Source organism: Equus asinus, chromosome 4 (genome assembly GCF_041296235.1).
Source record: "Equus asinus isolate D_3611 breed Donkey chromosome 4, EquAss-T2T_v2, whole genome shotgun sequence".
Taxonomy (NCBI): Eukaryota; Metazoa; Chordata; class Mammalia; order Perissodactyla; family Equidae; genus Equus; species Equus asinus.
The window spans coordinates 34,078,280-34,094,380 of NC_091793.1; the positions used below are offsets into that span (position 1 = coordinate 34,078,280).

A 16,101-nucleotide genomic window follows, 5' to 3' on the forward strand; every position below is an offset into this window, starting at 1 on the left:
CTGGTTCAGAAAATGATTATTCCAGAGAATAAGTCAGTAGGAAGGCAAAGACTGATTTTAAAACTAAAATTGAAATACGTATGCTAACCAAAAACTAGACTGTATGAAATTTAATTATTCTATGTAGTTGCAAATTAAAATTAACCAATAAATGGAAAAAGTTTTTAAATCTGTCAAATGCAGGACTATTCTGATGGTTAAAACATTAATTATCACTGAGGAATAAAATCCAAACCACAGCAATATGAACACAATCATTTACCCGTCTTACTGTTACTGAAAAGCCTTTCCCACAGGCCATACAGTTTTGTACTTCATTGTCTTCCGCCCACTTTCTATTCAACGCTTGCGTATGTTTGATCTATTAAAACAAAAGTTTCAATACATTATAATATTCAACATTTTAAAGAATGATAGATAATTTCTAATTTGGTGCCCAAGTTTTATAAAATTTTGACTATATGCACCATGGGATAAAATTTTTAACATCAGAAATTCTTCAGTTAACTTCCATTGTCAAAAGGTGCTACATTCTTAAGTCTGAATGACCAAAAATAAATAAATAAAGTGAATCAAATTTTATTTCCTCAAAGGCACTGGTAATCTTTAACTTTTGGTGATTTCCCATCCATTCTAACCCTAATGATCAATCCCCCCTCAGGACTCTGAGCACATTCAGGTCACTTCTTTAACACATAGCGACTTATCTACTCCTTGATATTCTTGAATTTTTCCCGCACTAACAATTCGTGACGGACACGGCTCTCTGGTAATCCCTAGGGTCTCTCAAGACAATTTCTTTCTCTCTCATATTTAATTACCCATAACACCTACAATACTGCTGCACAGACAGTAACCATTCAAATGTATTTATTAAACAAATGAGTTTTTGTAAAGGTTGAAAATATGCTTTTCACTAAGAGGTAAAGTTTAGACTAAAACACTGCCTCACAGCACCCGGGACTCACCTGAAGGGACTGATTTTCTCGGCCCAGCTCCTGCACTGCTGCAGTTGTGTTGTCCAGCTTTCTCTGCAATTCTAGCACTCTGGTTTGAAGCTTTTCTATTTCACCTTCTCCTTTAAGACACCTAGAGTAGATTGCCAAGAGATAATTTTTTAAAAATCATTAAAGACCCTTCTAGAACACAGATAATGAACCACTTCAGCAACTTTAAATATAACGCATTAATTCCAACTATCTGATTGTTTTAAGGGTTAGTTTTTACATGGCTACTTAAATATCTGCAGGAGCTATGCACTTTTCTCAAGATTTTTCTTCTATTTTAACAAATGTGCAATATGACAATCTTTTTATCCTTATAATGGAGACAAACTAATGTTACTAGACATCAATCACCTTTCTAGTAGTGCCCTCCTTTCATCTTGATTATTCTGAACCGTTGCTTCCAATACTGCAATTTCACCCCGTAAGTCATCCGTCTGCTTCTCAAGCTCACTAACTCTCCGTTGACTGGACTGCCACTCCTTCTTTACAGTGCCCAGGTTTTCATTTAATGCTGTAATCTGCATGCTAAGTTTAGTTTCATTTTCTTCATACTTCTTCATTCCGGCTTCCTTTTCTTTTATTTCAGAATGCTGAGAAAAGGAAAAAGAGTGGGGGAAAAATTATCACAAAAGTAGTGCAAAATAAATTTAAGATAGTTAGAATTTAAAATATTGGCAACATAAATAATATTTCTTCAGGAAAGAAGACAGGAGAATCTATTTCTTTATACACTAATAAAATTGATTCCACAAACATTTGTATAATTTGAACTGGTTAAAGGCCATAATGCTGAAATGATGGTCAGCAACCCTCTTATAAGATCAAGCTAAGGTAAAGCAATTCGAGATTTTCCTTTTTTCCACTAGAACGAGGGAAGAACATATGGTTAGAGACAGCAAAGTGCCCTGAGACAAAGCTGACTTTTTATGTCTCAAATTCCATACGTTTCCTTTTGCCTCTATCAACCTACCAAAAAGCAATACAAACCCTTTAAATCACCATGTCAACTTGAAATTGCAATTCTTCAACTAAAACATTCAGCAGTCAAGTTTATCTAGGGATATTTGGACTTAATTCAATAGCCAGATGAACAGAGGAAAGCCAGATGCTTCCCATTTGGCGTGCACAACTTAGGGAAGGAAGAGTAAAATTTGGTCATCATAATTCCAAACTGAGTTTCCGTTCCCCCTTATCAACATCACTTTACCCAGACAAATGAGTTTAACATGGCTGGCATTCACAACATTTACCTCAATTTACATAGCTGTGGGTTTGTTTGTTTTTCTGGTACTAAAAGTGTTCTTATTTTTTTGAATTACGTTTTATTGGATTTTCACTTACATAAACCAAAATATAATTACAGAATAAAATATATCCAACGACATGTCAGCTATTTAAACAAATCAGATCTCCTTTCTTAGTCAAAAATTAAAATGTGAGGTGAGCATCTGAATGATAACTTCTAAGTAGAAAAATCTTCTCTTACTGGATTTACAAAATCAATTACAACACACACCTCGCACCATTAACTTACTGACCAGTTTAGCTTCCTTCTCAGTAAACTCTTTCTTCAGCTCATCTTCTTCCTTTTTCATCTGCTCTTTCAGCATTTGCTGGTTTCTCTTCTCCTGTTCAAGGGCTCCCTTCAGGGAATCTACTTTCCCTTGAAGCTCTAATTTCTGCTGAATCAAAAGCTGTTTGGCATCCTTGAGATTTGTTACCTCCTGTTGAAAAAGTAAGGCCAAAAGTAAACCATCCTTTATAACGAATATTTCAAAATGTAGCTGAAATTTATGCAACTTATCACAACAATATATACAATATGGATTTTAGCCTCTTCTCTTATGAGATTCTTAAAGTTCAGTATATCAAACAATTGGTGAGAAAGATGCAAGATTATTTACTTCCTGCTCAACAATCATTTAAATTCAAGTGATACTTTGCAAGGGTATGTTTTGATTAAATTATGTAAGAATTTTCTACCCACTATTTTCTTTCTTCACTTAGCAAGCATTTATTGGTCACCATTTAGGCATCACATAGCGTGTTAGGTTCTAAGGGGATGTATATAAAGATGAATTATATACATTCTCTGCTTTAAAGAAGTCACAGTCTGGAAGAACATAATGAAATAGAGCTAATTAATTATAAAGCAAAATGGTAAGTATACTGATTGACATAAAAGGTATTATAAGACCACTGAGGAAAGAATCAAATCTTTCTATAAAAAACAATAACATTTTACAAAGCAAATTATAAACAATTAGTTTCTTCATCTGGCACCCTAGCTATGCTTATGACAGCAAAAATGTTCAAAACAAGCGATTATTCAAGGATTTTAGGAAGAAAAACAATTGAAAAAACAGAATCCCTTAAAATTTTAATTCTAAACTCTTACATATTTTGAAGTTTACTATCTACAAGCATAATTTTCTAAATCAATAGCTCTCTTGATTATCATCTCAAAAAAAATCTAAACTTTCAGGTTACTTTTCAGTAATTTGAAAATAAAAGTAACATAGTTTCAATATGTGTATAGATATTATGCAACACAAGAGCACACTGACAGCAAGAGTATTTGTCAAAAACAAAAAACAATGTGCCAAGCACATAGTAGGTTCTCAATAAATGAATTTTTATATATATTTTTTTCTTTTTTCAATTTAAACAACAGTAATAGAATACAGAAGGAAGAACAATGATTATCTTAACATACCTTTATGCTCTCCTGCTTGTGGGACTTGAGTTCTTCACTCAATTTAGCAATGTCTTTTTCTTGTCTACACTTAATTTCCTCTATCTCTGCCAATTTAGATTTTTCATTTACTAGTTCTTTCTCTTTCAGTGCCTGTAGAAAAATGATTTATCGAAAAATAATTTTAAACTACTTAACTGAAAATTAATGTAAGAAAAATGGTGCTACAATTTATGACACTGTCTCTGTTCCTTTCTACCAAAGTTAACTTGAGCAAACTGCTTACCTTCTCTTGCCTCTGTGTCCTTATTTATACAATGTGAACAATAATAACAAGATCATTATAAAGATTATATAATTATAGTTAATACTGTAAAATGAATAGTGCCTGGCCATAGTAAGAATACTATAAAATTTAGCCAGAACTACCATTCTTACTCTTATTAATACTATTATCATTGTTATTATTATTACTAGCATTATCTTTACATAAGGCAACTAACTAGGAGCATTGTATATCATCTAATTTAATCTCTATACTAGGAAGCTCTTTTTAATCCTCATTTTATAGGTAAAGGAACAAAGGCTTAGAAAAGCTAAATAATCTATTAGAGGTAGAGCCAAAACTAAAACAAAGTCTGCTTGATCTAAAGCCCTTGCAATTAAAGGCCTATAAATTACAGTTCTGTTAGAATTTTCTAAACTTGAGGCACAAATCATGAATTTCATTTCAGCTTCACCAGCCCCACTCCCACAAAAATATCCTTAGATTTTTTTAACTAACGAGAATTTCAGGAATGGCACAATTTAGATATACCAAGAACTTCAGGAATTGTACACTTCAGAATAATATCCTATCAGCTGATGGAAATGTATGATTTCAACTATGAAACCAAAAATAAAATGCTTCCTAGAATCTGAATTTCTCTTTCACATAGAATTTTAACTGATTTTTAAATGTACTAGTTATATAATACAATGCTTTCGACTTTATAGCTTAGCATCATTTGTACAAAATTCATCTCCTATTCCCCTTAGAAAAAGCTGATTCTTAATTTTAAGAATTCTTAACAAGCTTAAGAATTGTTTCTAGACCTTTTTATCTCGTTCACACATCTAGAAGATAACATGTTATATGAGAAGTGGTTGAGGGTCTATATCATCTGTTTTTGAATAACCAACAGCCTATGGTATAAAAAATAGATTTGTTTGTAAAACAAAAAAGAACAATAAGAAAAATAGGTAGAAAGAACAAGAAGGCTATAAGAAGTACTTCCTAGCATTAAAATTCCAATCACCAAAAGTGTTTCATCAGAAACTAGAAGTCGATCCGAGAGAGCTGTTGAAAACAAAGGTGATGCCTGTACTGGGTAATAGGTTTGACTAGATGATGTCTATGGCCATTCAACTCTCAGATTCTAGATTTCGTCAGAAAATGAAATACCTTTTCTTTTTGAATATCCTGTAGTGCTTTACACTGCTCCTTTAATTGTTGTTCTTTCTTTGCTGAATCCTGCTCCAAAGTAGTCTTGGCAGTCTTCAGTTCTTGAATCAATTTATTTTGGTTTCCAATTTGATTTCTGTTTGAAATCAAGTCCTCCTGTGCTAGAGAAAGCTTCTCCTCTACAGACTTAAAAAAACCAATTTCCCCAAATTATTATGTCTTTTTTTTAGCAAATTTCAACAGAAACATAACAGTTAACATTAACATACTGAAAAGCAATAATACACTATAAAGAGAGAATATGTTATGCCCTTCAGTAACATCACGTAAAAGAGAAAGAATGCTAGATAATTAACTCTCTTGCCTAAGGATAACATTTCTAGCATAAAATACTTAAAAGTGAAGCAATTCCCAAACCTCTAGAAATAATCTATAACTATCTACTCACTAAGTGATATGAAAGAATATCAACTAGGTAGGGACCATACCAAACACACTCAGAAAACATATATGTTGGTTAGAGAAAAGACATGGGGAGACATGAAAAAGAAAACAATTTAAAGAGAAAGACAGTTAGATGTTATGTTACGTATACATAGGTTTTGTAGGGTCAATGATGCACCTTGATCTGCTAAAACCTTTAATAAACAGAAAGAGTTTTTTGTCTTAGGAAAAAAAAAAAAACTATATTTCACATCTGCCAACCTGATCAAGTGAACTAAAAGGAAAGTCAACCGGACATCAGAGGCTCTATTTCTGACAAGGCCATCACCCCATCCTCTTAATTTCCCATCTATGTGGTAGAAGCAGCATTGTTAGTTAACACAGCCCACAGACTGTTCTAAGACCCAAATATTTTGAGAAGCCAAAGCTGGGGGAAAGGGCAAGCTTCTTGACCAACTAGTAACAGGTGGGTAATGGACATGGCAGGAACCTTGCCAGTCTCAGCTGCTATTGCTAAGAATCAGCAGAGAAGCAAATTAACTCTAAGATGCTCTTCTACCATCCAGAAGTTGTTCATCTTTCTTACTCTGGCGATAGTAGTTCCTTTGAAAAGGAGGCAAAAGATATAATTAGGAAGGATCCCTGCTGGCTAGACTTGGTTATGGTAAGAATCCAATAAAAAATAGATTAAAAAAAAGAATGAATGAATGAAGATGTTATTTAGGGGCTTCTTAAGCTTTCTGAAAGAGAAAGTTTATTCCTTACAAGTAACCCAGCTCAGAAGTCTTTCTGATATACATTAAATTTCAATGTTCAAAGGCTTCCAGTAGAACACTAAGAACCCTAAGGCTTCCATTTCAGGAAAGATCTAAAGTCATATAGTTCTTTATTAATCAAGCAGCCAACCATTAATTGAGTATACTACTAAGGTAAACAGGAGGGTAAAAAGATGGTCCTTGACATAAAGGAGCCAACTACATAGTCTGAAAAAGACAACCAGCATGTAAAATGAAGCTGTATAGGGTAGTAGAGCATGTGCTATGTGTCAAATGCACAGAAAAACTATGCAGGTGAGAGCTCCCTGTGCAATGTGCTTACAGAAGGTTCCGTGGTGCACGTGGGAACTGACCTAAATATCACACAGAGGGAGAGCGATTTCAGGTAAGAGAATAAAATTTGACAAAGCCTAGTCCACACAGTCTACAGCAATTGTAATTAGGTAATAGAGGTCCTGATCTAATGCTAAAGAATACCAAAGCTTGCTAGATCCTGAAAGCAACAGCACCCCCAATCTCTGCCCAAGAGAACTGCAAAATGCCCATGGTTTAATAATGGCCTGCAAAATTTCAGTCACAAAAACCCAGTGATTAAATCTTTAAAGTCAAGTTCAAAATCTGGACCACTCTTTTCTGAAGATGCCAAGACATATTGCTCTACCTTGCCTCTGAACGTCCACCTACATCATTCAGTAGTATACTGCCATGCATTTTAAATATTCCTTTTATTTTTCTTGTTGCAGACCACATTGTTTTCATCTGCTAGGCATCTCTTCCCTTAGGGAACTCCCCTCTCCCATTTCATGGTTTTATTGGGGCCATCTTTAACCTATCCACTCCCACTGGAATAGACAAATCCCCAAGTAGATCGACTACCAACCTTGACCCTGAATACCCCAATCACAGTATAGAAGTGTAGCTAAAAAAAAATTTCTGCAGTGTTCTGTGGTAGCTATTGTTTTTTTGTCTGTTCAACAACTTTTCCCTTCTTTCAAAATATAACTTTAGACATTTTAATTATTATTTTTCCTTGATGTCTCATGAGATGACATAAGAAAGTACTAGGTTAAGAAGATTTATATTTAGTTCTAAACTTAGGCTAGAATTTTCACTTTACTCAGGGTGCAAAATTTACAGTTAAATTCACTTTTATCTTTCCTCGACAACAAAGGACAGCACACAGCACAGCCAATTTGAAATATCCATTCAATAAACCTAAGTATTTCATAAATAATCCAGCAGATGGTGCTAGAAGCACAGATCAGGCCAATCAGTCTTCCATTCTACTGGGGTCTTGGTATACTTCCTCAGCCCACAGAGGGCAGCCTTGACTTAGGTAGGTGTCATGTTACAAGGTTCTGAACCTCTCCCTTTTTCTCTTATACACAAGATTATGTAACATCACTGAAGCAAAAGAAAAATAACGGCTGATTCTGGTCTATAAATATCATTTGAACTTCCCTAGGAATTTACTTCTCTTTTTTAAATTAACTTCCTTAGTTCAGATACTTTTCATTTCGGAAGCATTACTATAGAATTTATCAATACTCTTATTTTATAAAAACAAATTCTAGTGAAATGATGTAAAAGAATAAAGGTTAATGAATCAGAAGAACTGAGATCTAATCATGGTTCTGTTACTGTGCAACACTAGGCCTGTCACAAACCAAGCCGGGCCTCAGTGTCCTCATCTGCACAAGGAAGCTTCGGAATAGCGGCCCTATCCAAGGCTTCCTAACACTTATAAAATTCCACAGCCTTATCTTTCCGTCTTTCTCTTTTTGTCCATATATACATTTGAATTATTCTTTCACGTATAAAATTATTAGTACACAATGTAGCTTTCGGGCATAAGAAAAACTGTTATTGGCTTAATGAAAGAATATTGATTTAAGAGATCTAAATCCTATTACTATGTTATGCTCTTGGGTAAATAATACAGCCATATAGAAAAAACAGCATGATTTCTATAGGATTTCTACAATCAATCATTAAGTTTTATTTCCTCTATCACCTAAATATCCTTCAAATTCCTCCACATTCTCCATCCTTACTATTACCAGCCTAAGTAAGCCACTATCATCTGCACTTGGACGACTGCAGTCTCCTCTATTGTCTCTACATTCAGTCATGTTCCCCTACAATCCATTCCTTATCCCGTAGCCAGTCATTGGCCTAAAATACAAATCCAAGCAAATCCTTTCAGCGGTCCTACTGACTTTAGGATAAAGTCCAAACTCTTCCACAGAACCTCCTTGACTTTCAACAGTGTTGTAAAGAAAAAAATAATAAAGCTACTTGGAGAGCATAGTAAATAAGACACTTTCTAAATTTCAGGTGGTACTTTTTTCTTATAACAACTCTTGCTAATTTTGAACTTAAACTATATATATATAGTTGGCACTATGAAAATTCTTTTACCCAATATCCTATCTCTTCGTCAAATCACGAGTCGCCACTGATTCCCTTCACTTCCCTTGCAGCCTGTATGCTTTCAGCCCTTTGTTTCATCTTGTCTCCCCTATTAACCTCTTCTATTCCATCCTCTAACTTTATTCTCAGTTCTAACCAGCTCACACCTTGATTACTGGAATTTATGGGAGAAGGAGTGGAGACTGCCTCTTAACTAATCTCCCAACCACTAGTTTACCCCAAGTCCAATTCAAGCTGTCTGTAAACCACTTCCATGTTAAGTTGCCTAAAGCACTATTTTCTTTACTTTATTTCTCTGCTTCGACTCTTCATTTTTCCTTAAAACATCAAGTCCAATCATCTTCGCTAGTGTGAAAATTAATAAAGGGAAACTTCATTTAAAATGGAGTTCGGAGGAGCTGGCCCGGTGGCTCAGTGGTTAAGTTCGCACGCTCCGCTGTGGCAGCCCAGGATCTCGCTGGTTCGAATCCTGGGCGCGGACATGGCGCCGCTCGTCAGGCCACGTTGAGGTGGCGTCCCACATGCCAGAACTAGAAGGATCTGCAACTAAGATATACAACTATGTACCGGGGGGATTTGGGAAGATAAAGCAGAAAAAAAAAGACCAACAACAGTTGTTAGCTCAGGTGCCAATCTTTAAAGAAAAAAATGGAGTCAGGGGGCTGGCCCCATGGCCAAGTGGTTAAGCTCATGCATTGTGCTTCAGTGACCCAGGGTTTCACCAGTTTGGATCCTGGGTGCGGACATGGCACCGCTCATCAGGCCATGCTGAGGTGGTGTTCCACATAGCACAACCAGAAAGACCTACAACTAGAATATACAACTATGTACTGGGGGTCTTTGGGGAGAACAAGAAGAAGGAAAAAAAAGAAGATTGGCAACAGACGTTAGCTCAGATGCCAATCTTAAAAAAAAAAAATGGAGTTGGGAGGCCAGAAAGGAGAGTCCTCATGCACTACCACTCCACGTCAATTACAGGAAGAATCATCAAGTCAGACCCCAACAGGAAGAGATGGACATTGCATCCCCAACAAGAAATCAACTACCCTAGCAACTCAGCCCCTGAGGAACCCACACAACCCTGAACTCTCCCTTTCCACCCTAGGGCTTTTGTTCAGAACAACCTCTCTCACTTTCCTCCTTTTTCTCTAAAAAATAACATTCCTCTCCTTTACTTGCTGGACTTGCTTATGGCTTTTGCTACAGCTTGCTTATTCCAAATTGTAATTCCTTCGCTATTCCCAAGTATACTCATTTTGCTGGTAAAATAACTGGCTGTTTTATTTTTAGGTCGACACTAGGCATCTAAGACATTTCACAATTTGATCCTAACCTTTTTAACCTTAACTTCCAAACACAAACCAGCACTCTAGCAAGACAATTATGTTAACCGTCTCCTGGCTTTGCCCATTCCCACTGCAGCAAATGTGCCTCTGAGTGAAATGATCTTTCTTAGGACTGTCTATATATTCAAATTCTATACATCCTTCAGGACCTGGTCAAGTCCTACCTCCTTCATAAAGCCTTCCTTATAACAATCTATGAATAAAATACAGACATAGTATATTTATATACATTATATACATAAATATTCTGTGATTTTCAACAGAATCTTTCAATAATGAACTTTAAATTAAACAAACAAAAAATCCAAATGTAGGAAAGAAACAAAAAGCATAGTATTTCACCATGACCGAAAAAAAAAAGAAATGGCTGGATCTTCTGTGAGAGAACACAAATGTTCCATTTCCCTTAGAGAATTGATACCTTAACACTACATAAAAATTGTTTACTCTTTTCCATATCCTTCATTTTAATAAATGTGATACTTTACCTAATCAAATAGTATTGCCAAGGATGAAGTTTCCATATACATTTAGATAATCAAGGTTAAGTTTACTGTGAGCTATAATCTCCTACTTTTAATCAGTAAGCATTCTGATAGTCTTGGGAAGTGGACCGATATATAGAACTAAAGTCAATATTGCCTGACAAGCAACAGTAAAATTGCGCGCATTTTCACCAGTGGTTTACATTTATAACTCCCTAGATTTTCTAATACCAGTCCTTTCTAAAAGCTATTTTTTTTACATAAAGATAAGGTAATAATGTGGCCATTAACATATTTCTAAAGTATTTTACTACTATACATTGTTTTTGTTTGTTTTTTTGAGGAAGATTAGCCCTGAGCTAACATCTGCTGCCAATCCTCCTCTTTTTGCTGAGGAAGACTGGCCCTGAGCTAATATCTATGCCCATCTTCCTCTGCTTTATACATGGGACACCTGCCACAGCATGGCTTGACAAGCAGTGTGTAAGTCTGCACCCGGATCCGAACCAGCAAACCCCGGGCCGCCAAAGCGGAACATGCACACTTAACCACTGCACCAGCGGCCAGCCCCTATACACTGTTATTTTTAAATGGCTATATTTACATATGTACTTTGTTATAATATAAAATAATTTAATTTTTAAAAAGCATGCTACTCCAAAAATAATAATTTGATAGAAAACAAGCATGATATTCCACAAATACTAATGTTCCCTTAGCCGTTTGGGTTCAAATCAATCATTTAATGAATGTCTATAAATAACTTATTGGGTTTATATGATACAATATAGTTTACTTACCTTAAGATCTTGCCTTGTGGCAAGAAGCTCAGATTCCTTCCCATAGAAATCAGACTGAAGCTGTTTTAGATTTTCCTGACTTTTTTCATAGGTGTTTTGTAACACTGATATTTTCTCTTTCTCTGCTGCGAGTTCCTGTGCCGCCTGTGTTGACTGCTGTTGCAGTTTATTCTCAAGTTCTGTCTGAAACATACAATAGTTATTTAAAATAGTATGCATATCAAAACCAGTTACAAACACAAAATGAAATCCACACAACTGAGAAGATCCCTGAGAACAAAGTGAACTGCATTTATGCCCTAAAATTCTTCTACTTCAATAAAGAATAACTTACTTACGTTATAGCTACAAAGTTAAAGAATTACAAAATCCAACAAGTCCCAATTTAAAAACCAAAAAATGAAAAAGCAATTAAATAAAGAAAAAAGCATTTCTCTAGGAAGTCCTAAGTATCTAGGTATGAACTTAGGAAATCCTTACAGGTCATCTTTATTAACATGAAGGCAGAAAAAGAAAATCTCGCAAAGGTCCAACTCCTCTAAACTCTCAACTTGTCTTTGGTCTTTAAGAAGATTCAGGAGATAATGTACAAATCATGACATAACCAATATATATGAAAATAATTTAAAAATATGAAAATAAGCACATGGCTTTTAAAATAAGCATTCTATTTGAATGAAACTGTTGTTGAGGTCACCAGTGACTTTCCTGTTCCAAAATCCAATATTCATGTCCTTGTCCACGCATTACTTGACCTTCCAGTGGTACTTGAAATAACTGATGATGTTCCCTCCTAGCAACATTCAACCTGGTTTCCAGGGCACTTCATGTTTTAGGTTCTCCTCCTACCTCACTGGTCATTCCTACTTAAAATCTTTTATAAGCTCCTCTTCTTCTGTTTGATCTCTTGATATTGTAGGACACTAGGGTTCTGTTCCTGGTCTCAATTAAGGTTTAAAATATTGTTTATTTACAACTGACTCCTGAATTTATGTCTCTAGCTCCAACCTCTCCACGTGAACTCAGGCTCATTATATCCAAGTACTTCCCTGACATCTCCACTTGACTGATGGATACATATCTATCTCAAGTGGAGCTCTTGATTCCTGACAGCAACCCTGCTCAACAAAGAGCTGCTACTTCCCCCAGTAAAAATGGCCATCTATCCACCTGCACACACTGCAAACCTAAAGTTATCCTTGATTCCTCTTTCTCTCATCTCCCATCATCTAATCTATCAGCAAGTCCTAATGACTCAACTTCCAAAATATATTTCTAAATCATCCACTTCTAACACTTGACTTCATGCCATCACCATGTACCGTCTGAACTACTGCAATAGTTTTTCAATGCCTTCCCTGCTTGCTCCTTTGTCTCCTCTTAGTCAGATCGCACCACTCTCTGTTGAAAATTCTCCAACTGATTCTAACTGTACTCAGAACAAAATGTATCATTCTCTCTTATCTTACAACCTACAAATTTGCACATACATGCTTTGGCCCGTCTGCTTCTCTGAGCTCATCTCATATTACTCTTCCACTCTCCCATTATACTTAACCTATATTGGTCTTCTGTTTGTAGAAAATATCAAGCTTGTTTAGCCTTAAGGTCTTTGCACCATTTGCCTCCCCGACCTTTGTATGGCTAGCTCTTGTATTTCATGTATCAGCTCATTTCTCTTCAGAGAGGCTTCTTTGATCATCCAACCTTTAGCTGAACTCTGTCCATCACTGTCTATCACATCGCCCTGTTTAGTTTCTTCACCCAAGAAAGTATAAGCTCCACAGGAACAGGTTCCTTGTCTGTTATGGCTAGAGCTCCAACACCCAGGATTGTGTCACGGCATAAAATAGGTGCCCAGTAATATTTCTTGAATAATGAGACAAATAGATTAGAGGTGGAGAAGCCTGGGAAGTCTACTAAGAGACTATTGTAATTGCCCAGATAAGAGAAAAGGACAGCCTGAACTAAGACTGTGGCAGCGGGAAATGAGAAAAGGGGATGGAGTCAAGACAGCTAGGAGGCACACTGACAGGAGGAGGTGCTGACTGTCTATGGAGGAAAGGAGGGTTCTTCTCCCTGTATATCATCTAGTAACATGTCACCTCTCTTTCATTTCCTCCAGTTGAGATTCTTCATGATGAAGAATTCCTGGACATCTTTTTTCAGGTTGAAGACTATACCACACTTACACATTTTCTTTTATAGAATACGACTTCTTTTCTTTAACACTTTTTTCACAAATCTAGTTTTCTTTCTCTTTAATCACCATTATGGCTCTCAACTAAGCCCTCTGCAAAGTCTCAATAATGACCAAATGGCTCTTTGGGCATTTGGGCCTTCATTATCTTTACTCTGGCTGACAGACTGATTCATTCATTCATTTAAAAATTACTGATAGCTTATTTGTTAAAAGACACAGTTCTCTGACTTTGAAGAACTCAAATCTATTAATGGAGAAGTTAAATTAAAAACAAAAACAGATCAGAGGGCTGGCCCAGTGGCGCAGTAGTTAAGTTCACACATTCTGTTTTGGCGGCCCAGGGTTTGCCAGTTTGGATCCCAGATGCGGACCTACGCACCACTTGTCAAGCCATGCTGTGGCAGGCGTCCCACATATAAAGTAGAGGAGGATGGGCACAGATGTGAGCTCAGGGCCAGTCTTCCTCAGCAAAAAGAGGAGGACTGGTGGCAGATGTTAGCCCAGGACTAATCTTCCCCCACCCCCCAAAAAAAATTTAAAAAAAATTAAACAAAAACAGATCAATGCAACAGTTTGATAATTGCTTTAATAGAAGTAAACCCAAAGTTCCAAAGGAGAATACAGAAGAGTCAGTCATTGATAATTTATCCTTCACAAATTGATCAGTTTTGCTCTAAACAGATCTGATCACATGTCTCTCTTCTTAAAAGACTTTAGTCCTCCAATATTAAAAATTTTAAGTAGAAACAACTATAAAACCTTGACTGTGATCTGACTTCATCCAATTCTGTAGTCTTATCTCCCCTCACTTCTCCACTTACCATGCACTCCAATAGCTAATGTTCTATAATGATATTTTTTAACTTTTGCAAACTTTTGTTAATACTATTTCCTCTCCTTGAAATGTCTAATGTCCTCCTCCTTTTAACCTTTCAAAATTATAATCCTCTTCAAAGGCCCAGTTCAAATGCCAGCTTCTCTAGAAAACCAGTCAAAATTTACATTAAGTTCTAATTTTTCTTATATTTCTGTTTGCATTCTTGTTTCATTCTCCTTTATATATTACAGTTTTCTTTTTCTTTATATACCTGCTGCATCATTAAATTATAAGCTACTTGAGTATAGGGGGCCATATCCTATTCATTCTGTATTCCCACACAAGGTTTTGAATAAAGATGGTGCAGGGACTGTTGACTTACAGGCTGCTTGCTGGATTCTTGATCAGTGTCTCCCAAACAATCATATATATACATTTATCATATATATATATATATATATATATATATATACATGAAATGTGTATACATGTGTGTATGTTTCACATATATATATATGTAAGTATCTACACATATACATCTATACCCATTTAAATTTTATCTTTGTTTTTCCTACTTCACTGTGGGGCAGTGACAATTTTGTCACGGACCATCACTGCATGGTCTACCATGCACACTGACACTCTCAGATCATAGTTTGCTATATTTCCATATAATATCCAACAACTATTTTGCTTCCACACTGGACACAGTACTAGGTACTTTAAATACATTATCTCAATCTTTACAATAATTCTATGACTCAATTATATTTAGCACAGAAAGATGAATCAATTCCTTGTGATCAGAAACCTAATGTATGTCACATAAAATTTAAATTCAAAACTTCCTGGCTCAAAATTTATGTTCTTTCCATGATGTTAAACTGTTCCCCAACAAAACCAAACTATTCTTGCTTTTGAATGGTTTTCCAGTTACTCTAAATTCCAAGTTTAATTTACAGAGACTGACTATCCACTCAACACTCCTGAAAATGTTGTCCTCCCCAAGGTTAAGAAGTGTGTTCTTTATTCTAGCATCTATACACAAACAGAAGTGAACTACTGCTATGGCTGGATGTTTGGGTCCCCGCTAAATTCCTATGTTGAAGCCTAGATCCCCAGTGTGAGGTATTTGGAGGTGTGGCCTTTCAGAGGTCATTAGGTCATGAGGGTGGAGCCCTCACAAATGGGATTAGTGCCCTTATGTGAAGAAACACAAGAGAGATCATCTCTCTCAGCCATACGAGGATACAGCAAGAAGGCAACTGTCTACAAGCCAGGAAGTAGGCCCTCACCAAACAAGGGACATGCAGGGTGCCTTTATCTTGGACTTTCAAGCCTCCAGAACTGTGAGGAATAAATGTTTATTATTTAAGCCACCTAGGCTAATAGTAATTTTGTTATAGCAGTCTAAACTAAGACAGCTACCAATAAGAACATTTCCTTTAAATCTCATAATCTTTAAGGTGTCATCTAGTAAAGCTGTGGAAAACATAAGCAATATACGTTAATCATAAATCTGAAAGAAATAATATTGTAATTAATAAAAAAGAAAATGTGCTAAAAATTGTTTTTGTTATTCACTAAGTTGTGATGCTATCAAAATGAAGATCTGGGGAATACCTGTATACTAGGCTAATAGATTTTGCAA

General features: G+C 35.9%; 1 protein-coding gene across 4 annotated transcripts in view; it reads right to left on the reverse strand.

Annotated features, from left to right (window-relative positions):
* Positions 1–16,101, reverse strand: part of EEA1 (early endosome antigen 1) — a 133,414-nt gene that overhangs the window by 4,089 nt on the left and 113,224 nt on the right. For all 4 annotated transcript variants that reach the window (XM_044744290.2, XM_014841258.3, XM_044744275.2 and 1 more), the window contains 7 exons: positions 11,431–11,613; positions 5,147–5,332; positions 3,724–3,855; positions 2,546–2,731; positions 1,359–1,597; positions 969–1,089; positions 263–361 (listed from right to left, as the gene is read on the reverse strand). In XM_044744290.2, the coding sequence (XP_044600225.1) occupies positions 263–361; positions 969–1,089; positions 1,359–1,597; positions 2,546–2,731; positions 3,724–3,855; positions 5,147–5,332; positions 11,431–11,613 (1,146 nt within the window). The remainder of the gene's footprint in view (positions 1–262; positions 362–968; positions 1,090–1,358; positions 1,598–2,545; positions 2,732–3,723; positions 3,856–5,146; positions 5,333–11,430; positions 11,614–16,101) is intronic.